This window comes from Populus trichocarpa, chromosome 3, assembly GCF_000002775.5.
Source record: "Populus trichocarpa isolate Nisqually-1 chromosome 3, P.trichocarpa_v4.1, whole genome shotgun sequence".
Taxonomy (NCBI): Eukaryota; Viridiplantae; Streptophyta; class Magnoliopsida; order Malpighiales; family Salicaceae; genus Populus; species Populus trichocarpa.
In genome coordinates this window covers 20339994-20363725 of record NC_037287.2, presented here as the reverse complement: position 1 = coordinate 20363725, position 23732 = coordinate 20339994, and the positions used below count along the sequence as shown (strand labels likewise).

General features: G+C 34.7%; 1 protein-coding gene and 2 long non-coding RNA genes across 23 annotated transcripts; 2 read left to right on the top strand and 1 right to left on the bottom strand.

The window, feature by feature from the left end:
- The first annotated feature begins 9266 nt into the window (after positions 1-9266).
- On the top strand, positions 9267-12577 carry LOC112327015 (extensin-2-like). 3 transcript variants are annotated; one of them, XM_052451020.1, is made up of 4 exons: positions 9267-9977; positions 10302-10501; positions 10790-10843; positions 11516-12577. In XM_052451020.1, the coding sequence occupies exons 1-4, from the start codon at positions 9316-9318 to the stop codon at positions 12268-12270; spliced, it is 1671 nt and encodes a 556-aa protein (XP_052306980.1). In that variant the 5' UTR covers positions 9267-9315; the 3' UTR covers positions 12271-12577. The 3 variants fall into 3 exon arrangements, with proteins under 3 accessions (XP_052306980.1, XP_052306981.1, XP_052306979.1); XM_052451021.1 differs by having other exon boundaries at positions 9268-9800; positions 10302-10645; XM_052451019.1 differs by having other exon boundaries at positions 9268-9977; positions 10302-10645.
- LOC127905042 (uncharacterized) lies at positions 9571-11776 on the bottom strand. Of its 19 annotated transcripts, none has more exons than XR_008058661.1 (5): positions 11372-11508; positions 11051-11131; positions 10790-10909; positions 10478-10645; positions 9571-9688 (listed from the first exon to the last, which is right to left on the bottom strand). It is a non-coding gene; the product is annotated as an uncharacterized LOC127905042 (long non-coding RNA). The 19 variants fall into 19 exon arrangements; XR_008058664.1 differs by lacking the exon at positions 9571-9688 and adding an exon at positions 9706-9805 and having other exon boundaries at positions 10451-10555; positions 10700-10909; XR_008058668.1 differs by lacking the exon at positions 9571-9688 and adding an exon at positions 10059-10186 and having other exon boundaries at positions 10478-10555; positions 10700-10909.
- Positions 12578-22177: 9600 nt separating the features above from the next.
- LOC127905141 (uncharacterized) lies at positions 22178-23252 on the top strand. Its single transcript, XR_008058873.1, has 3 exons — positions 22178-22262; positions 22633-22740; positions 23042-23252. It is a non-coding gene; the product is annotated as an uncharacterized LOC127905141 (long non-coding RNA).
- The last annotated feature ends 480 nt before the right edge of the window (positions 23253-23732 follow it).

The following is a 23732-nucleotide window of genomic DNA, read 5'->3' as shown; positions in this document are numbered from 1 at the left end:
CATTATCTAATGCTCTTCATATACCTCATATTACAAAGCCATTACTTTCTGTTCTAAAATTTTATCGTGATAATAATATCTATTGTGAATTTCACGTGGTTGTGTTTTATGTTAAGGATCTCACCACTAAAGCAATGCTCCTTTTTAGTTAGAGTAATGATAGTCTCTATGTTTTGTCCGAGTCTTCTGCCACGTCCATTCCTCAAGCTTATTGGTCTCCTTGCGTCTCTACTTTTATTGATATTTGGCATCGTTAATTAGAATATCTTACTTCATGTGTTTTCAATTTTTTTAGTTTCCAATAATAATCTTGTTTTTACCTCTAAATGTTCACTTTTTCAATGTGAAGCTTGTCCGCTAGGTACACCGTTACATCTGTCATTAAGACCTACGGGTCACAAAACTACTGCTCCACTTGATTTAATATTTAGTGATGTCTAGGGCCCTGCTCCTATTTTTTTCTCTGATGGTTTTCATTACTTTTTTTTTAATTTCTGTTGTCACACTCAAACATCGTAACGGCCGATTAAAAATATTATTGATTGGAAAAGGAACAGATATACGACATCTTGTTCTTTAAGGGGAAAGGTATTAGTTCAAGGAGTCGCCACCTAATATTACGGTCACTAGGAACCCTAACTGGTCAACAGAGATTCTATGATACGGGACTAGTTACGTGAAAGAAAAGATACTATCACCCCTTAAGCATCCTACCTGAGGCAGACTGCATTCTTTTTTGGCTAAAATTGCTAAGAATTTGTTCTCCTTTTTTTTTTGTTCTTCCTATCATGTTCCCAACTCTGACGTTAGTGAATAATTCCTATAAATATTTTCAACTCTAGTGTTGATAAATATTGCACAAACCTAAAAAAATACGATATGCCTGACACTGACGTAAGTGAATAATTTCGTAAAAAATTGAATTTGAAGAAGAATTTTTCTACGCCATTTTCTTTTTGCTTACCCTTTATTATATTTTTTATTTTACCCTTTTTTGACTGAAATAAAAGAAACGTTGCACAATGAATTTTACATTTAATAGAGTTTGGTCCACAAATTGAGCACATAGGAGAAAAAATACAAAACACAAAGAAAAAAATAAGACAAAGTGTGAGAGGCCCACAAATAAATCTACGAAGATCGCCAAATATTTTTGGAATTTTTTGATATAAAAAACGGGCTTATTTGGCCAAATATCAAACTAGAATGGACATAAAAATTAGGGTCAAGGCGTAAGGGTGTGTTTGGCCAAACACACCCTTAGAAAATATGGACTGGGCTGGCTGGGCCCAAGGCCTAGATCTGACCTACTCTTCTTCCTCTTTTCTTTTTTTTACTGGGCCCGGATCCAGCCAACCCGCCTCGGTTGGTTACTGGTTCAACTAGTAACCCGGCTAAGTCATCTGCAGGCATACGTGAATTGTCCATGCACGTCTGGCACAGTATCTATGTAATTAAACTGCAAGAGAGGGAAAACAATGAAAGCTTACCTGTTGCTGGAGTTTTGCGCGAAGAATGGTGTGGATACTCGTTGCTGGAGTTCTCCTTCTGTCTTCGGTATCTTCCCCTCTATTTGTTTTCTCTTGTCTTTCTGCCCCTTTTGGTTCTCTCTCTCTCTCTCTCTCTCTCTCTCTCTCTCTCTCTCTCTCTCTCTCTCTCGTTTTCTCTCCTGTGTTTTGTCCCCTGCAGTATTTTTTTCGTCTGGATTTTTCTCCTCCTATGTACTCTCTTTTTTTCCTCTGTTTTCTGTTTTTTTCTTCTCTCTAGGAGAAAGCCCCTGTTCCCTTTGTTTTCTTTCCCCCCTCTTCTCTCCTGGTCCTCTCTGTCTTTTATAGGCTTTTCTCGCGCAAGGCTAATCCTTATCTTCCCCGAGCGCTGATCTTCATGTAGAGATAGAATTTGAGACTCCTTGTTTTGGTTGGATTGGGACGCCAACTGTCCTACCATTGTTGGACTACTGGTGGTGGTTTCCTCCATGCCTCAATGGCTTGTTATGGCGGCGAAGGACATGGAAATGAACTGAGAAGCTGGTGATGGAAGTCGTGGGCGTTGCAATGTGTCTGGTAGTGTGAGCTTCCTGTCTGGGTGGCGTTCTGTATTTCCTCCGCAGGTGGTCTCCTCTGTTTTCAGAGGAAGAAGAAGAATGGAAATGACAAAATAGCGTTGTTTCTGACTAAGGTGACCATTTCTCAATTTAGTCCTTAAAGTTTCAAAATTTTGCATTCAAGCCCCTGATATTTTAATTTCAAATTTTAACCCCCTTAAAATTAGATTAAAAAGCAAATGGGTCAAAATTAGGTTATAACATATGTCAATGCATATATGAAATATATATGGTATTATCCTTTTATTGTGAAATCTGATATATTTTCTACTTTCTATCTTTTTCAAGTTTTTGTTAAGCGTCAATTTTCATGAAAAATTAAAATTGTTCAAACTGATTAGGGTGGTGAATACCACAAGTTAAACACTTTCTTTCAAACTATCAGTATTCATCATCAGATAGTGTAAAATGGCATTGTTGAACGCCGGCATTGGCATATTGTCGTAACTGATCTTACTCTCCTCGGATAGTGTAAATCTCCATTATGGTTTTGGAATTATGCGTTTGAATCCGCAGTGTATCTTATCAATTGTATGCCTACTTTTATCCTCCAAAATAAATCCTTGTTTGAGTGTCTTTTTAATCATATTCCTGATTATAATTTTCTATGTATTTTTAGATGCCTTTGCTTTTCATTTCTGCATGTGTCCATATCATGCTCATAAATTAGATTTTCATTCCTCTCCATTTGTGTTCTTAGCTTATAGCTCCTCTCACCTTAGTTATCGTTGTCTTAATCTAGCATTTCAACATATTTATATCTCATGTCATATCCCTTTTCATGAAGATGTGTTTTTTTTAACAAACCTGAATAAATGGCATAACCCTACAACACATCTTTGCATCCTATCTTTACTACCCACTTGCCAAATTTGCTTAGTTCACCTTCAACCTCTCCACTCCTCACACTACCTACTATTTCTACCACCATATAACAACCTATCAGCCCTGCCCTTATGTCACCATATGTTTGTTTATCTAATGATCATTCTCTAGTTATAAGTTCTCCTCCTTCAGGTCCGCAAATTTCCAGGTTTGTCGCTACTGGTTCTACTGCTATTTCACTAGGGTCTGCTGTTGCCAAACCAGTAACTCGGTCGGTTGGTTCTCCACAACCCAATGTTGAGAAGCCACAATTTGGTATTAAAACTTAATTCAATTAATTAATCTAACAGGTTTAAAACTACTTCTTTTATCATAATAATGGTTGAAGAATTTTGTTTTGAAAAAATTATGTTACAAATCTCTAATTTTAGGTCTCTCTTTAACTATAAACTAGTAACTTGAATTTTTGATTTTGGAGAAATTGGGTTTCCTTGTTTTTTTTTTAAAGACGATCTCTGATCAGCCAGTAAAAAAAATGGCTATAGAGAGAGAAATAAACAAAGAAATAGGTATTTTACAAACCAAACAGAACTAATAAAAAAAATTGGGTTTCCTTTTTCTAATTAGGTTTCAAATGAATTTGGATATTGTTGAAGAAGTTGCAGTGAAAGCAAACTTTTCTTTCCCTCTCCATTTATTATGATTTTTAAGATTCAAGAACATGTGAGAAGAATATAAATTAGATGAGGTGCAGTAGAGAATTTTTTTATTATTTGTTCCAGTCACTTGAATTTAATTATAACTCAATTGAATCCTATTTACTTATCGAATTGAAATCATTTTCAAATATATCATAAAGTTTGATTTAACAGCTATATTTAAATAACTATATAGCTAGTTGATTGAGCTAAATACTCATTGACATATCTAAAACATCATTGTATGGAAAGCTATATTTCTGTTTGTTTTTGCATTTCAAAAATATTTTTAAAAAAATTTAAATTTTTTTTATTTTTGTTTGTTTTAAATTAATATTATTTTGGTGTTTTTAGATTATTTTGATGTGCTGATATCAAAAATAATTTTTAAAAAATAAAAATTATATAACTTTAAAAAATAACTGCAATCACATTTTAATATATTTGTAATATTTTAATATATTTGTAGGATATTGTACACATTTTAGCCTTAATTAATTCAATTAAGTACAGCACTGTAGCTGAAAAACTGGCAATTTATATATTTTCCTATACAACCAAAAGATCATTTAGGGTGATTGCATACATTACAATTACAATTACTGTATAAACTAAAACAGGAAATGGAAAACTCTATAGCATTTACTACAGCTTTCCTCATCTTTCACGGATTTCTAGGATAAATGCTCGATTTTGATACTTCGGTCCTAAAAGTTTATTTTTTTTACGTTTCACTGCTTGAATTTTGATGTAAGAAAGAAAAGAATCTCTGGAAAAGAAAGGAAAGAAAAACATTTCATTCAGCAATTAAAAAAAAAACATATTATCCATACCAATAAATATAGTTTTAAAACTCGACCCAGCCTGGTAGGTCAACCCGAGATCCGACTGACCCTGTTGACCAAAACCAGGCTGAGTTTATGAAAAAATAAAGAAAATCAAAAACCCGACTAACCTGGTTAACCTGGTGGGTTGACCCGGTGACCCAGTCAAAATCTAGTTGTAACTCATTAACTATTTATTTATTTTAATAAAAATGATATTGTTTTGATTTATAAAAAAATTAAGGTTGGCCCGGTCAAAACCCGTGACCCGGACCTTAAGCTAGGTCAACCAGGCTGGATTTAAAAACACTGTCAATAAGTTATCTTAAAAAATGAAGTTCAATATTAGTGGTTTGAGCATTCAATTATATTAAAGAAAATATATCAAAACGAAGAATGAAGTTTAATATTGGTGATTTTAGCATTTAATTATCTTAAAGAAAATATATTAAAACTTGTAAATTATTTTTAGATTCAGTTTGATTTTGAGTCTCAAGTATAATTAAATAAGGTTTTAAAGCTTGAAATTATATTATTAATGTTTGTAGGACATTATTATCTATATGCGCGCAAATTTGGATTTTGAGATCCAAATTACTCTGAACTCTAATTTTGTGGTTGGAATTTATCATTAAAGAAACATCATCATGTAGCCCGACTATTCAAGCCATCCATACATTTAAAAAAAAAAACTCAAGTGAACAACATGTTCTCCACTTGAATTTTTTTTAAAAAAAAAATAGGGGCTGAGCTTTCTGCTTTTTAGGCCAAATGTATGGGCATGGGAATGTATGGACATGGAATAGCCCTTTCCCATGCCCATACATTTGGCCTTTAAGTTTTTAATATTTTAAAATATTTTTTAAATAAAAAAATTACAATGATGTTTTAAAAATAATACAATGACACTATATTTTTCAAATAAAATTAAAGATTTTAATGATATTAATTGATATTTTTAATTTTTAATGATAATATTAGTAGTTACTTTATGAATAATTATATATAAAACAAATATGTATTATTTTAAAAAAAATTTCTCATAGATATTCAATGAGAATAAATACTTATTTCGTGAAGATTTTATGTAACTTTTTCAAATTAATTATTCTTTTATTTTTGCTTGCATTAGCATAAAAATTATTAAAACGTATGTTTTTTTTTATTTCAACTACTTTTCAAGTCATGATAAGTTTTGTTTTTTAAAAAATCATGCTAATATAAAAAATACATAAACAAAGTTGAGAAACTTTTTGAAGCGGTTTAATTACCTCGAGCAATTGTGTTTCTATGACGTCAATGATGCATTATTCTCTATTTTATCATGAAAATAATTTGTCTTTCATGTATCTAATAAGCTCTTTACGTAAATCAAATAGACTGCTTATATAAATATATATATGCAAAAATGCAAAATCTTAAAATTAAATAACACATTAATTGACTAATTAAAATAGAAACTCGGAGAGTAACGCCTGCAATTAAGCTAGTTATTATCTAAAGGAGAATTGACAACTCCCTCTTCGACTTCAACTAATATAAAACCATAAAAACTTGGTGTCCTGTAACGGAAGGTATAAAATACAAAAGATATACGTACAGCCACAACAGTTATAAAATAAAAATAAACAAAATCACAAAGATTTTTATAGAAAAAATAGCTAGCTAGTAGCTCCATGTCAAGCCAACTCTTCAAGACCTTTCCTTGCGTGTTTCCAGCATCAAATTCAGCAGCAATCCTTCGTGAGTACTTTATGCAGCAATCTTGTGTATACTCTTGCATTATACTCATTGATTGTTCAACTTTTTATTGTTGACCTAGCTGCTTCTTCTTCTTCTTTTCCCATATACCACTGGATTAGTTGACAAGAATGAATGCATGCATGTTGTGTTGTTTTCCTTTTAACAATTAAGTAATATTCTAAAAGCTACGGGAAAATACTATTTCCCTGTTCATCAAAAAATAAATTATTGTGAATGGTGACAGTGATTTGTTTTTTTTAAAAAAATGTTAAGTTATTTCTTTTAAAATTCAAAATAATTTTGGCTCGTTTAACCTTAAGTTTATTGCTGCATCATTCATAAGAAATAAATACGAGATAACTATATCCAAATTAATGGATTGTTTATATCTTTTGGTTGATGATAGAATATCTCAATAAAATGGAACATTTCATGGCAATGGCATGCACTATTGCTTGAGAGTTTCTAGCTAGAAACATTCAGCCTGGCATGCATAAATTAAATTAACAAAGTGTATAATCCAAGTTTTAACTGGTAAAAGTCGTGCATGCATGTTACACTGCGTACTAAGCTGACAGAGGCACTTTACATAAATGATCAGGTCATCGTGAAGTCGCAAGAATCGCTCAATTCAATTCAATTTTGCAAATAAGAGTTGATTTTTCTTTCCATTATTATCTACAAACTAATATAATATATGTAGATACACACACATGCATTGCATAGTTTAAACTCGGTCAGATAGATTAATCTAAGAAACCTCCACATGATCTAAAACTTAACTCAGCTCAAGTTTTAAATTTAAACAAAAAAAAAATTATTAATATGATAAGACTTAGTCAATTCATTCAAGTTGACATGAAATTTAGTTGACCAGCTAAGTTAATCAAACCAACACTAATTAAAAGAATTAAAATATATATTGTTTGAATAAAAATAATTAATTTGAATTGAATTAAAGGTTTACGGGCTGAACAGAGCCGGATATGACAGATGTGTTTGTATATTTCTTTAATTGTGCAATAGAAAATGAACCTTTAATTCAATTAAAATTAATTATTTTTAACAAATAATAATATATATTGTTTGAATAAAAATAATTAATTTGAATTGAATTAAAGGTTCACGGGCTGAACAGAGCTGGATATGACAGATATGTTTGTATATTCTTTTAATTGTTCAATAGAAATAAGAAAGTGAAGGAGGATTATATATGAAGGTAGCACTTTTTTTCCACAGATTTAATTACAGATTATTTTGATGATAATGAATTTTTTATCTTTTAATATGCAAAGTAAATATACATCATCACCACCATCACCCCTGCACAACAAAGGATTCTCAATTGTTCATTGTATAATGTCAACATTAAATTATATTAGCCTTGATTTGTATTTTATAATAAACCATTAAGAACTTGGATTGCCCTACCACCTTGTCGATCTAATAAAACTATGACAAAAAACAATTAGTTTTTTTATAAAAAAAAATTATTCAAAATAATATTATTTTGATCCTTAAAAAAAAACAGGTCAACTATGGTTGATCTCTCGACTCGTAACTTTGATCTTACTATTGATAAATCAAACTAAAAATGAAAAAAGTTTCTAATTTTCATCGAATGTTAAACAAGGCCTCTTCTAAAAAAAATGGAAGTGATTAAGCCCTATCAATCTAAATGCTAACGTGATCTGGTACAATTAGTTTCAAAAAAATTGTAAATATCCATGTTGTGTTTATTAAAAAATAAAATAAAGAAGAAGAAAAGAAAATTGATTATGCCAATGACAATAGTATATAGTTATACATGTACGAACAACATACATGGAGTATGAGCAAATCTCTTTTGACCCCCTAATCAACAAACACAACATGGGCTGCTAAGTGTAGTGGTTTATTACGTATGAAATGACCAACTCCCTTAACTTTTTTAATAGAATGGATCAATCTAAGTAATTAATTGAAGATAGAAAGCGAGTCACCATCTTTTTATTGGAAATGTTGTCCTTCATGAGTACAATTTTGCCTATTTTATTAGGGATCTCCTGTTCTTGCGTGGAATTCTGCAGAATAATTGATGAACAAACAATTTAACAATTCAAATCAAAATTGGCAATAGTTTCTATCGTAGTTATTGTATCTAAAGCTGGTACAACGGATTTACTTGAAACATTCACGTTTCAAAATCTTATTTGGATCAAGTTTTAAGTTAAAAAACCATTGACATTAGATTTTTAGTGATTTTTAGTAAAGCAGTACCTTCCTAAAAACCTAGATAAAAACTAAAAAAAATTAACTTAGTTAAACTCAGTTCAAACTGATCAATTCAGTTAATTTCAAGAATTTTATTTAAAATCATTTGGACAAGAAGCAAGATTGATATAATTTCGTGTCCTGTTGCTTGATGAAGTCAGTTATGAATGGATTAACTAAAATAACATATGATTCACTCTACTAGAGAATTTGCTGACAAATCTTTATAAATTAGTACTTGGGATTAGATTTTAAAGAATATTTTAATTTATTGTTCCATTTTGTTTATTAAATTCACCGACTGCATGTGAGATATACTACTTGATCATACATAGATTTGTTATTTAGAACTTCCTTGGATCATGGTACTGAAGTAACTTGCTACCTTCCTCATAAAACCTCAAGAATTTAACAAATCTAAATTAGAAGGCAGCAATTTTTTATTGTAAAATGGAAATCTTTGCCTTGAAATTATGATCTTTGTCTCACGGATCACTTCTCCTCGCCACCTCTATTATCGTATTTTTGTAACAAGGCTAAAACATTCAGACCAATCTGCTGTACGTAAACGCGTTTACAGTTCTTACACGGAAAATGGCATATCTCACCAGCTCTCAAGCTGACAATTTCTAGGTTTATTATATGCATTACTGATAAAATTAGTGCGAAGCCACTAATAACAAGTAGACAAAAACAATAAGAATGAGGAGGTTGCAGCTCAGTCAGATTTGGAACATATTTTTATGCTTTAATCCAGGCTGTAATAATCATGGGAAAACATGTCTTTGTCAACAATGATTGAAGGGATCACTATATAAAGGGCTAGTATCCATGCTAACCATGCAAACACAAAGCAAGAGTTCTAAGGATGGGAAAACAGGGGAAGTCGGGGCATTTGTCCCTAATGATACATGCTATAGCAATTTGCCTTGTAGCCACCAGTGTGGTGGCTTATGAGCCTTATTCCTATAAATCATCTCCTCCTTTGTTGAAATCTTCTCCCCCATATTATTATAAATCTCCACCACCTCCATCTTCATCACCACCTTCACCAATTCTCTACACATCTCCACCTCCTCCAAAAAAATCCCCTCCACCATCATATCATTACACATCTCCTCCACCACCAAAGAAATCCCCTCATCCACTATACCACTACAAATCTCCTCCACCACCAAAGAAATCCCCTCATCTACCATACTATTACAAGTCTCCTCCTCCACCATCTCCATCACCACCACCTCCATACCACTATACATCTCCACCTCCTCCAAAGAAATCTCCTCCTCCTCCATACCACTACACTTCACCTCCCCCACCAAAGAAATCCCCTCATCCATCATACTATTACAAGTCTCCTCCTCCACCATCTTCATACCACTACACATCTCCACCTCCTCCAAAGAAATCTCCTCCACCACTATACCATTACACATCTCCTCCACCATCAAAGAAATCCCCTCATCCACTATACCACTATAAATCTCCTCCACCACCAAAGAAATCCCCTCATCCACCATACTATTACAAGTCTTCTCCTCCACCATCTTCATACCACTACACATCTCCACCTCCTCCAAAGAAATCTCCTCCACCACTATACCATTACTCATCTCCTCCACCATCAAAGAAATCCCCTCATCCACTATACCACTATAAATCTCCTCCACCACCAAAGAAATCCTCTCATCCACCATACTATTACAAGTCTCCTCCTCCACCATCTTCATCACCACCACCTTCATACCACTACACATCTCCACCTCCTCCAAAGAAATATCCCTCTCCTCCATACCACCACACTTCACCTCCCCCACCAAAGAAATCCCCTCATCCATCATACTATAATTACAGGTCTCCTCCTCCACCATCTTCATCACCACCACCTTCATACCACTACACATCTCCACATCCTCCAAAGAAATCTCCCCCTCCTACACACCACTACACTTCACCTCCCCCGCCAAAGAAATCTCATCATCCACCACACTATTACAAGTCACCTCCTCCACCATCCCTATCACCACCACCTCCATACCACTACACATCTCCACCTCCTCCAAAGAAATCTCCTCCTCCTCCATACCACTACGCCTCACCTCCACCACCTAAAAAGTCTCCCCCTCCACCGTACTATTACAAGTCTCCACCTCCACCATCCCCGTCACCACCACCTCCATACCAATACACATCTCCACCTCCTCCAAAGAAATCCCCTCCTCCTCCATACCACTACGCCTCACCTCCACCACCTAAAAAGTCTCCCCCTCCACTGTACTATTACAAGTCTCCTCCTCCACCATCCCCGTCACCACCACCTCCATACCAATACACATCTCCACCTCCTCCAAAGAAATCCCCTCCTCCTCCATACCACTACACCTCACCTCCACCACCTAAAAAGTCTCCCCCTCCACCGTACTATTACAAGTCTCCACCTCCACCATCCCCGTCACCACCACCTCCATACCAATACACATCTCCACCTCCTCCAAAGAAATCCCCTCCTCCTCCATACCACTACGCCTCACCTCCACCACCTAAAAAGTATCCCCCTCCACCGTACTATTACAAGTCTCCACCTCCACCATCCCCGTCACCACCACCTCCATACCAATACACATCTCCACCTCCTCCAAAGAAATCCCCTCCTCCTCCATACCACTACACCTCACCTCCACCACCTAAAAAGTCTCCCCCTCCACCGTACTCTTACAAGTCTCCTCCTCCACCATCCCCGTCACCACCACCTCCATACCAATACACATCTCCACCTCCTCCAAAGAATTCCCCTCCTCCACCTTACTATTATAAGTCTCCACCTCCACCATCCCCGTCACCACCACCTCCATACCAATACACATCTCCACCTCCTTCAAAGAAATCCCCTCCTCCTCCATACCACTACGCCTCACCTCCACCACCTAAAAAGTCTCCCCCTCCACCGTACTCTTACAAGTCTCCTCCTCCACCATCCCCGTCACCACCACCTCCATACCAATACACATCTCCACCTCCTCCAAAGAAATCCCCTCCTCCTCCATACCACTACGCCTCACCTCCACCACCTAAAAAGTCTCCCCCTCCACCGTACTCTTACAAGTCTCCTCCTCCACCATCCCCGTCACCACCACCTCCATACCAATACACATCTCCACCTCCTCCAAAGAAATCCCCTCCTCCTCCATACCACTACGCCTCACCTCCACCACCTAAAAAGTCTCCCCCTCCACCGTACTATTATAAGTCTCCTCCTTCACCATCCCCGTCACCACCACCTCCATACCAATACACATCTCCACCTCCTCCAAAGAAATCCCCTCCTCCTCCATACCACTACGCCTCACCTCCACCACCTAAAAAGGCTCCCCCTCCATCGTACTCTTACAAGTCTCCTCCTCCACCATCCCCGTCACCACCACCTCCATACCAATACACATCTCCACCTCCTCCAAAGAATTCCCCTCCTCCACCTTACTATTATAAGTCTCCACCTCCACCATCTCCCTCACCACCACCTCAATACCACTACACATCTCCTCCACCTCCAAAGAGATCTCCTCCTCCACCATACCACTACACATCTCCTCCCCCTCCAAAGAAATCTCCCCCTCCACACTATTACAAGTCTCCTCCTCCACCATCTTCATCACCACCACCACCAAACTATTACACATCACCTCCTCCTTTAGTGAAATCTTCACCCCCTCCATACTACTATACATCTCCACCACCACCATCTTCATCTCCTCCACCACCCTACTACTATAGATCTCCACCACCCCCAACTCACTCCCCACCTCCTCCACACATTTATGCATAACCTCTACCGCTGAAACACTTCTAACCTCTTGTAGGGTCTGTTTGAAAGTGTAAGACCATGAAATAACTTACCTTTTTTTTATCTTTCTTTATTATTTACAATCAAATTTCTAGTTTCGATTCAATTTGGTGAAAGGGATTTTCTCTATATAATAAGGATTGAGAATGTGGATCCATAGTGAATTCTTTTGTACAAAGATGTGCTTGTTGTATCGTTTCTTTATATCGTATGCAATGTAATGGTAGTAATTATGTTTGAAAAGATTATACTACATTACATTTTTTTTTTCTTGGCAGCTTCCAATTAAGTTTTGAAATGTCTTAATATTAATACTTATTGGCTCGAAGTTGATACCATTTCTTAGTATGACTTTTTCAATACAAACCGCGAAGACCTGTGACCTTTTCCCGTTATCTTAGCTAGGCAAGTCAAAACCCTAGGCTAAGAAATGGGTTATTTTAAAGGTATATGTCTTTCCTAATTTATGAAGAGCATATAAAATCATATATGTGCGTCCTTACTAATTCTTCTTTTGGTGTTTTAACCTAATTAGACATGCCTATAATTAATACATCTAGTCCAGTTATACTAGATTCTATCATTTTGACATGGATATATTATATTCTATACTCTTGTAAAGAAATTACCGTTAATATTAATATTCTCACTAACTTTTAGTTACTATATCAAAACAGAAAAGAAAGAGAAAATATAAATAAATAAAAACATATCTTCACAAGTGAGCTAGTAACCTAGCTGGTAATAGTCAAGTAGTAACGAGACAACTAGGAAAATAGGACATCCCTAATTCGAATTCTACTACTTGCATTTCTCAATTCACATATAAAAATGCAATCAACCAGGGATCTTGAGTTGGCGGACTCTCCCCCATAGTTTTGCTCTTAGGAGTGGTCGCCCACCCATTAATCATGTTCAGGAGTGTGACCATGATATAAAAAAAATCAATGTTATAGGTTTTTATTTCTTAAATCACATTAATCAATCATAGCTATATACTTGTTTTTCAAAAAGGTGATTTTGTAGGAAAACAGATAACACTACCAGATTTAATAGTTTTACCAATAAAAATTTATGTCGGTATTTACACTCATAGTCCGTCAGTACGTATTTTACCAATAGGCTCATGAACAGAAATAGTTCGTTGGAAAAAATCTCATCGATATTTTATGGTCTATCGATGGGTCCGTTGGTGATAAATTTACCGATGGATTTAATGACAGACAAAGCAAGCCCAAAACAATTATCAACTCCATTCCATCGATAAATTTAACATATCACCAATAGAAAAATCGTATGTAATTCCATCGGTGTTTTTGTTTTTCCATCAGTATTTCTCAGGGTGAATATAACATATCACTGACAGAATACTATCAATAAGTTCGTTGATGAGATAACAGCAGCAGTGGTATTTGCAGTAATTGTTTTCCAACCCTGTAAAATATACCGATGGACGTGGTCCATCGGTAACGCCATCAATAATATTTTAAAATAATTAGAATAATATAAAAATAATATAAAAATTACAAATTTAAATATTTGCACTTTCAAATACAATAAATCTCAAATAGAGGCGGTGTTGGAAGAGGAGTAGGAGGCAGGTCATTGTCAGGATTGTGGGGCCAATAAGGAGGAGCATATGGACCACCCATATGTGATCTCATCTCCATCAGCATTCAGCGTAGTTTAACCATCTCAACATGAAGTTCGACTATCTCAACACGCAGTTCGGTCGTCTGAAGGTCTAACATCACCGTGAACTCTGGAGTTTGAGTGCTCGAAACCAATTGCAAGCATCTAACGGTTGAAACACTACAGGTCATCCACAAGTTTCGGGCTATAGTGTTAGAGAGTCCGTGCACCTTGTTTTTTACTTTTCTCTTAAGGTTGAATAGGTACCTGCATGGAATTAAAATGAATGTTTTGAATTATGCAAAGAAAGACAAAAAATAATAATTATGATGCATGTGTAATCTCTAACCACTCGAATGAATATGCCCATCTATATTGGACTGGGCCTCCAATCTTACCTTAAACGGTAAATATATGAGTAGATGCTCTATCGAGTTGAAAAACAATTGAGAGAATATCATCTCAAGTTTGCATATTATCTGGACGATATTCGTTTCAAGCCTCTTTGTATGTTGTGTCTGCAACTTGTTGGAGCATATATCTCTAAAAAAGTGACCGGTCTTCATAAGTGCATCTCATATCTTCTTTGGCAATAAATCCTAGTAAGCTAATGAAATAAGTGTTTACATAATATGTGGCAATCATGGCTCCTCATTTCATACAATCTGTAATCCTTCAAATTCATCAACCTTGATATGTTCGAGGCATATTTATCAGGAAAACATAGATTTTTAAGCTATTGGTAGACAAGTAAGTGTGCATTATTGTCTAAGGCAAAGTTGGCTTTGGGCTTTGTGACCCGTGACCTAACATAAACCAACTTTATATTTTTATGATGACAAAACAAAGTTATATTCATTATAGTCTTGATGTTATCCTTTGTTTTTCCCTTCACGTCCATAACCGTATTAAAATATTCTCAAACACGTTATTTTCTATGTGCATGACATCAAGTTTATAGAGGAGGAGATTGGTCTTTCAGTAAGAAAGCTCCCAGAAAATACTCCGCTTTACCTAATTGTGTGGCAAACCAAAACCAGAAAACTTTTGTTTACCGGATTGAAAATCAAACACAATGTCATCGTACTCTGACACCATGTCATACAATTCTTCACCCAAAAAAAGTGGTGGTGCAACATCCCTTTCAACTCTGCTAACTAAGAAGTCTTTTCTGTTATTTCTATACTTATGACTCGTTAGCAAGAAACAGTCAAAAAAAGATGTTTTACCGTCATTTATTAGCATGAATACCTTATTATTTTTCATATAATATGGACATGCTAATTTTACATACGTGCTCCAACTATAAATCATTCCATAAGTAGGAAAATCATTGATAATCCACATCAAAGCTACCTTCATCAAAAAATTATGTTTCCTCGATACATCATAAGTCAAAGTCTCAGATGATCATTACTGCTTCAACTCATCAATCAACGATCAAAGACAAAAATCTATATTCTAACCTGAACTATTAGAACCGAGTATAACCATAGGAAAAACATGAACTCTGTTCACTTACACATCCCTTGTGGCAAGTTGTAGAATGTGAGTATTATTGGCCAACAAGAGTAAGGAGCAGCAAATTACCTGAATGGATTGAATTCGTTTTTACATAACCCAAGATGCACATTCCTTGATTCCATTGAAAACTAAGGATGCACACTATTAAAATATTTCCAGGCTTCACCATCGAAAGGGTGCATATCACTCCATTAACTGTATCATGTGAATAGTGTCATGTTATATGCTCAATAATATTTGGTGACATGAATAACATCTACAATCTAGGTGTGATTCGGAAGTATCTAAGTTTTTTGTGTGCGACAAAAGTCCTTCCCTTGCCAGTTCTGGGTTTATAACGAGAATGCTCATATGTTCTGCACTTAGTCAACTAAGCATTTTCAAGGTAGTACAACATGCAAAAGTTTGGACACATGTCAATTTTCTAGTATCCTAGACCAAAGAGTTTCATTATGGACTTAGCAGCATAGAATTCTCTATCAACCCATTACCTTCAAGTAAAATGCTTCTCGCTCATTCGACAATATTGTCATAACTGGTCTCACTCAACCCTTGATCTAACTTGATGGTAAACACCTATACAATGACTAATAATTTACTATGATTTGTGCAACCATCCCATAATGATTCGTTAGAATCTTTCGAAATATCAAAAAACCTGGTCGCATCTGTATTAGGTTCTTCATCTATGATTGGACATTGACCAGCATGATCCTGATTCATTCCTATCACATCTTTAACCATATTCTATAAAGATTACTATTGTCATCTACAACTCCATACACATTGCTAGAACTAGAAGTTGACTCAACCATCCTTTCTACTATGGTATCGTGAAGAACATATGGTTCTTCATGTGCATTCCAACAAAGATATTTCTCCATGAAACCTTTTTATAGAAGATGCATCATTACAACCACTGGATCGAGAAACTTTTTATTTTTACACCTTTTACATAGACATCTCATACCGTCTCCACTAATATTTCTCGAATTAGATAGTGCATAATTAATAAAACTCTGAATCTCATTACAATAATTCATCCCCCGCAACCCTTAGAGTGAATCTCGATATTTCCATGAATGATCATTCATCCTTATATCAAACTTATATAAAATAATGATGACAACATGTATTAATTAACTACGTTAACTAAATAAATTTTTTAAAATATTGGTTTAGCTCAAACTTATTCAATCTATTTTAATAGTACTCTTAATTCATTATCAATTATCTATATAAATTCAAATTTCTACACATTTACCGAAAATTTCAACTCGGCAATAAAATTGACAAAATACAAAACGGACCCATTAAATAAGTCATTATTTATTTCACACAAAACCCCTAAGTCAGAAATTTGACATAAATTTCATCAATTTACCATCAAATATAATTTTACAAAATCTAAAACAAACCGCTAACATGTACAAATCATAAATTCATACAACAAATTTCTATGAGAAAAAAACTATAAAATAAGTAAACACCCAAACAAAATACATATACTACAAAATTATGCAAAAGAAAAACAACATTTTAAAATTGAGTTCAAATAAAAAAAAAGATAGATTTGCTTACTTATTAAAATGGTGAATCTTTAATAAAATTTGCATTAGAACACGGATGCTGACAAACTAAGTGTTGTGGTGGTCAGATTTATTATGGGAGGTTGAATTGTGTTAAAATTAAGGGGGAGGGGTGGGTGTTTGTTGCAAAAAAAAAAAAAATGCAGAAGAAAGAAGAGGGGAGGGGGGAGGGGGGAGGGGGTTCGATCACCAAGTCATAAATTAAATATTATCGATGGATTCACTGACAAAATAATTTTATCGGTCATTTTTTCGGTACAAATACCACGTCACCATACGATTTACCTTTTTTGAATCTCGTTGTAATACCCTCTGTAATTTCCTCGGTATATACCGAGAGAATTTTACCATTGGTATATTTACAACCATACTTTACCGTCAGGTTAACTCAATCGATAATGTTGTATGTACAAGTTACACGTCATCTTACTGTTTGGCTTTTTTTATTCCTTATTTTCCCACTGCAATTCCTTTGGTATATACCGAGGGAATTTTTCTCTTGGTGTTTACTGATGGATTCGAGGATGAAAATTCTGTCGATAAAGGTCATCTCAATATACCAATGGAAAAGTTTTGTCGTCGTTTACATTTGTATTTGCTAGTTTTATGATAGTGTAAAGCAGGTAATTCAAAATTAAACAAAACTATAATTAGAATGGATTTACAAATTATATTATATAACTAATATAATTTGTTAACTCAAAAACAAATAAGGTGAATACCCTTCTTTTACCAGGATATATTAATCCTCTTTAAACTGCTTGATTCTAGTCTACTTGTCTTCTCTTTTATTTTCCCTTCTTCTCATTGCTAATATTTTAGCAATTATAAAAGCGTAATGATCATGTTCAAACGGGATGATGCATTGAACAACTTTTACTTTAATTTGAAGACAATACCAAAACTAAGTTTCAGTGCAGTAGGAATTACTATTAATTAGGTACAACGTAATTGACTTTGTATACCCATTTTGGTCAAAGATTGCTTGATTACGTATCTTATATATGACTGAAAAACATGTGATTAATATAGTTTAATTAGCTGGCTACAAACAAAAGATAAGGTAATGAGGATATTCTTAAGAAATATAAGACAGGCCATGTACTTTGAGTTATAACTAGAGATATAATGTAGGTCGAATAATGTAGGAATTCTCGGCTGATGCCTTCACTGCTTGAGACTAGCTGCATCAAGACATGCTACGTGAGAACCAAAATCAGCAGCAAAGGAAACATCAGCCGAGAATTGGCAACATCAGAATTTCCCGAAACTAGGCTGGTTCGAGGAGTCTTTGCAGCTATAAGTCGCCAATCAGAGGCAGTTCTCTTGTGGCAACTGGACAGGAAAAGAGATTAAGTTTCCTATAATTTAAGAGGCTTTATATGTGGCAAGAACAGCCTTGAAACAGCAACTCAACCGATTTGAGAAGTTCTGAGTTCTGATAAAGATCTGAATTCTAATTTCAATTTATTAAATAAAATTAGAATTATCTTTATTGGTTGTTTTTTCGGCAAATAAAATCATTTTGAGCTATATAAATAGTCAAGAATTTATTGAATATTCATTTACGCACCAAAAAAATATCAAACACAGAAACTTTACTGAATCTATCTTTTATTTCTTTAGTTTCCATCAAGACATTACAACTTTAAAACTCAAATTATTAGATAAATTTCAATTTCTTCGTATCTGCTTATTCGGAGAGCAACCTTTGGGAAGCGGATAAAGCCATCACAGATAATGCATCTTGCCTTTCGAACAATCATATAATATTTCTCTCCTTTGATCGACAGGAAGGAAAAAAAATCCACCATGATCGACTGCACGAGTACTTGGAGGCTGTACGGTTCTCGACTTAATCATATCCTACACAATTAAATCTACTGTCATAAGTCCTGATTGGGAGGCCACTACCCCTCTCTCTCTCTCTCTCTCTCTCTCTATATATATATATATATATATATTCTCTTCCTCCTAATGGCTTGGTGGTGGTGGACAATAAAACTTAAACGAAGACATAACTATTTATTTTTATATGGTTAATACCTAAGAGCAAACTTGGGGCCGGGAGTGGAGAGGCAATTACAAACAGCCATGCATGATTGAATACACCAATGCTCATCAGGATGCTTGACTTCATCATGGCCAACATATTAACTCTCATCTTAGTTTCTGATTGGAAGCCCACTACCTAATGGTTAACATATATAAATTTGCCTAAACTGTAGGAAAGATAACTATACAAAGAGACATAGCAGCTCTATGCAAGTCACAGAACACACTTCTAAAAACCAATTTCTGGCTTTCAACTTTCATTAGCTAGAGATGGGAACCTGGGGACGGCTGGGATATTGGCCTACGCAGCTAGTCTATGCAGTGGCATTTTGCGTCATAGCCACTAGTGTAGTCGCTTACAAGCCTTACATCAATGCTTCGCCGCCACCACTTTACCACCCTCAACTCATCTACAAACACCCATCGAACAAGTTACCATTAATTCCAAAACATGTTGAGCATCTTCCACACCATTACAAATCTCACCTTCCAAAGTATGTAAAATATCCGTCATACTATTACAAGTCACCTTTATCTCCACCAAAACAAATAGTTCATCCACCATATTATTACAAGTCACCACCTCCACCAAAATATTTGAAACATCCACCTTATTTTTATAAATCACCACCACCACCACCAAAGAAATCAAAACATATTCATAAATACTATTACAAGTCACCACCACCACCAAAATATTCTTCAACACCTCATTATTATTACAAGTCACCACCACCACCACCACCACCACCTAAACATGTAGTGCGTTCACCGTATTATTACAAGTCACCACCTCCACCAAAATATATAAAGCATTCATCTTATTATTACAAATCACCTCCACCACCATCAAAGCATTATCAAGCACCACATTATCACTACAAGTCATCACCTCCTCATTCTTCATCTCCTTCGCCATCATACTACTACAAATCACCTCCTCCACCATCTTCATCACCACCACCTCCATACTACTACAAGTCACCACCACCTCCTTCGTCGTCACCTCCTCCCCCGTACTATTACAAATCACCTCCTCCACCATTGTCATCACCACCACCTTCATACTACTACAAGTCACCTCCTCCTCCTCCACCATACTATTAAAATTCACCACCTCCACCATCCTCATAACCACCACCTTCATACTATTACAAGTCATCACCACCACCACCACCATCTCCTCCCCCTCCTCTTAAAAATACCTTCCATCCCATTCATGTGACTATGTTTCATATTTCACCTTCTTCACCACCCGAAGGATACTAAGCTTGTGTGTGTTTTTTTATTGATTAATTCATTCTTCCAACTTGTAACGAGAGTAACTCATGATTTGATTGGTTTTTTTTGTGAGAGTCTTTGGGATTTCTTTTATGGAAAGTGTTTTTGTTCTAAAATAAAGGTTGAAGAGAAGATATCCTTGATGAATTCTGCAGTAGGAACTGCTTTTTGTACCATTTCTTATATTTAATGAAAGCTTCCTACCATCACGGAGGGAATTCTTTTGCTTCACCATATCCATACATTATACATGCACACACTTTAGCACGTAAAAATCTATTAGTCTTCAAAATTTTGAAGATATGAACACAATATTACATGATTTGCAATCAACAAAGAGATGATCGACTCCTACTATCTGCCAAGTTTTTTTTTTCTTCTGGCCTTGATCATCACTACTAAAAACAGGGGTCATTAGCATCTGAATTTAGCAACGGATAATTCCGTTGCTAAATTCAGTAACAGATTTGCAACGGATTATATATATATATATATTATTTTTTTAATATTAGCAACAAACTTTAGCAACGGAAAATCCGTTGCTAAAAACAACGTAAAGTTTGCAACGGATTATCTGTTGCTAATTGAAAAAATAATTATTTAAATATTAATATAAAACCAAAATTATATAGACCGTTTATTATTTTTGATATGATAAAATCTCAACCGTTTAATTTTACTGCCATTACTAATTCAACACCTGCCCCCCCCTTCTAAACAGAGAAAACAAAACCAACAGTTGACAATTAATTAATTCTCAGTCTCCTTCGTCCCTCAACCCCCTCCTCGGTTTCTAAACAGAGAAAACAAAACCAACAGTTGAAAATTCATTAATTCCCAGTCTCATTCGTCCCTAATAACATCCATAACTGTAGAAAAATCACCCTCTCTTCATCGATTTGATTTTCCTTTTGTCCCAAACTTTTCATCTTCTCATTCGTCTTCAGCATCATTAATTTTTTTTTCTTCATCTTCTTCTCCTTCATCTTAACAGTTTCAATCTTTCTCTGTAAACCACCAAAAACACAGACCCATGGCAACATTGCACCAGACCCATCATTATCACCCTTTCTCTTTGTAAACGGGTTGGGTTTTGCACTTTCTTCTTCAATAAATCAGGTAATTAATTTAGGATTTATGTTTTTCTCCGTTGCAATTTAACTTACACTAACAAGTTTTAACCTAACTTTCATAATCTCAGTTGTTGTTGTGTCGTGTAGATTCATCTTGCTCATCTATAACTGAAGAACACAGGTAACAATTTTTTTTTTATCGATACTTTGAATAATGGTTTTAGGCTATTAATTCGATAATATAAGGTTTATGAAATGTTTTTACCATGATCTATAACCTAATTATGCATGTTTAATTGAAAATTTATCAAAACCCCCAATTTAATTTTTAGGGTTACGGTTCATAAATTGAATGATTTTAGGCAACTAGACCAATGCTGGTAATTCATGTGTCTGGAAGAGAGTGATTGATGGAAATTATGCATGTTTAATTGAAAATTTATCAAAACCCCTAATTTAATTTTTAACAAGTAGTCTTATTGATGTTGGGTGTTCTTTAGGAGCAAGGTGGCTGGTTGAATTGAGTGTTGTTAATGTACTTTAGAAACGTTTTATCTGTCACAGCTAACAGCATATTTCTGTCTAAGAATTGATGTTTTTCTTACTCATTGATTTCTTGATCCAGTCATTGTTAAATTTGTCTCTATGCTTGATGTTTCGAGGTAAAAATCATTTAGAATCCACAGTTTATAAACATGGAATCTTATAGCAGCTGCTGTTTTGATTGACTTTTTTACAGAGGGTCTTATATTAACGAGAACCATTTGGGTTATGTTTTCATATTGCTCCATGGATCACATGTCGGCCAAGGTTTTACATGGTATGAACTTGTGTATCACTTCAAGTAAAAATTAACTTCTTCAATCAGGTGTTAGCTCTGCAGTTTTTTTGTGTAATTTAATTTTCATGCCTTGAGAGATCCTTTGCCAGTTTGGGCTTGTATGCATTCCTTTGAGTATTTAATGTTAGAAAATTGTTTTTATTTTATTTTTATGCATTTTTTGCAAGTAGGATAGACTCCTGAATTAATCAAGTTTAGAATTCTTTATGGTGGTGGATGGTCGATTTAGGAGCTACCAGTGCTGATATTATTTTAGTTTTTCATAGTTTAACTTGGATTTGTTTTAAAGACTAGCAATGGTTATAGCTGGATGGGTTTAACATACTGTTTATGTTTTTTATTTTTCCAGCAATATGAATGGCTTATTGGATCACAATATAAACCATAGAGTTGGCTAAGTCTGATTGGGTTGCAATAAGAAAACCTCCACCTTGGGCCATTGATTCTTGGGGCTTAGGTAAGTCTATTTTGCTCCATTTTTTAATTGTTGCTTCATTATATCATGCTTAATTTGTCTGTTGAAAATGATCTTAATTATTTTGTCAACATTTACCTATGAAGCTGAAAATGATCTTAATTATTTTGTCAACATTTACCTATGATTCCTTAAAGTCTGGATATGGCACTGAAAAGATTTTTAACTGTAAGAATGTCAAATGGATAATGGTGATTTCAAGGATGTTTAATGAGGTTGCTGAATTTATTTGATGTCTGATTGATTTTTTTCTCTCATAATAATTTGTTCCATATCATTGCAGATATCAGAAGTGGTAAATAGTATGAAAGACTTGATTGATTATAGCCGAGAAACAGGAACTGGACCAATGGGTATGTTTGACGAGTTCTTACTTGGGCTATTATTTTATTATTTTTACTTTTAAGTTGGTGATTTTTTGAAGGTGTCCCCGTGAATGTTTCCTGCAAAAATTCATGCCCATGGTGTTGTTGCTATGATAATCATACTTGTCACCATCATACCATACTTGTCCTATGTTGTCATGTTGGGCACTGAATTATTTATTTACTTATTTTGTTTCAGAGTTTGGCCAAGTTTCCTCGGAGGACAGGTTATTCATCTGGGTTCCATAGTCAAGCTCCACAGCCTGAGGGACAGCAGCAGCAGCAGCAACTGCAAACAATACCCCAGAACTCAAATAGTGATCGTCTTCGCAACCAGCATCATGATTGTATCTTTTGTTGTTGTTTTTTAATTGTATTTTGACTTATTTGTATTAATGCAAGTTTAACTAAATTTTTATAATATGAATATTATTTTTATTCCATTTTTTATTAGTGATACAGTTATTTTTAATATTAATTTATGTTGGTTATATATATTCCACAATTTTTAAAATATCCATAAATAATTAATTAAACAAATTAAAAGTTATTTTGATAAATAAATAAAAAATTAATTTAATAAAAATAATATAGTCAACAACGGATTAT

What these genes read in the sequence shown, in the direction of transcription:
- LOC112327015 (XM_052451019.1), top strand. Translation starts at nt 9,316, where the DNA reads ATGGGAAAACAGGGGAAGTCGGGGCATTTGTCCCTAATGATACATGCT. An exon ending in CATCCACCATACTATTACAA is followed by an intron (nt 9,978 to 10,301) that starts GTCTTCTCCTCC and finishes CTATAATTACAG; the next exon opens with GTCTCCTCCTCCACCATCTT. An exon ending in CTACACCTCACCTCCACCAC is followed by an intron (nt 10,844 to 11,515) that starts CTAAAAAGTCTC and finishes CACCTCCACCAC; the next exon opens with CTAAAAAGTCTCCCCCTCCA.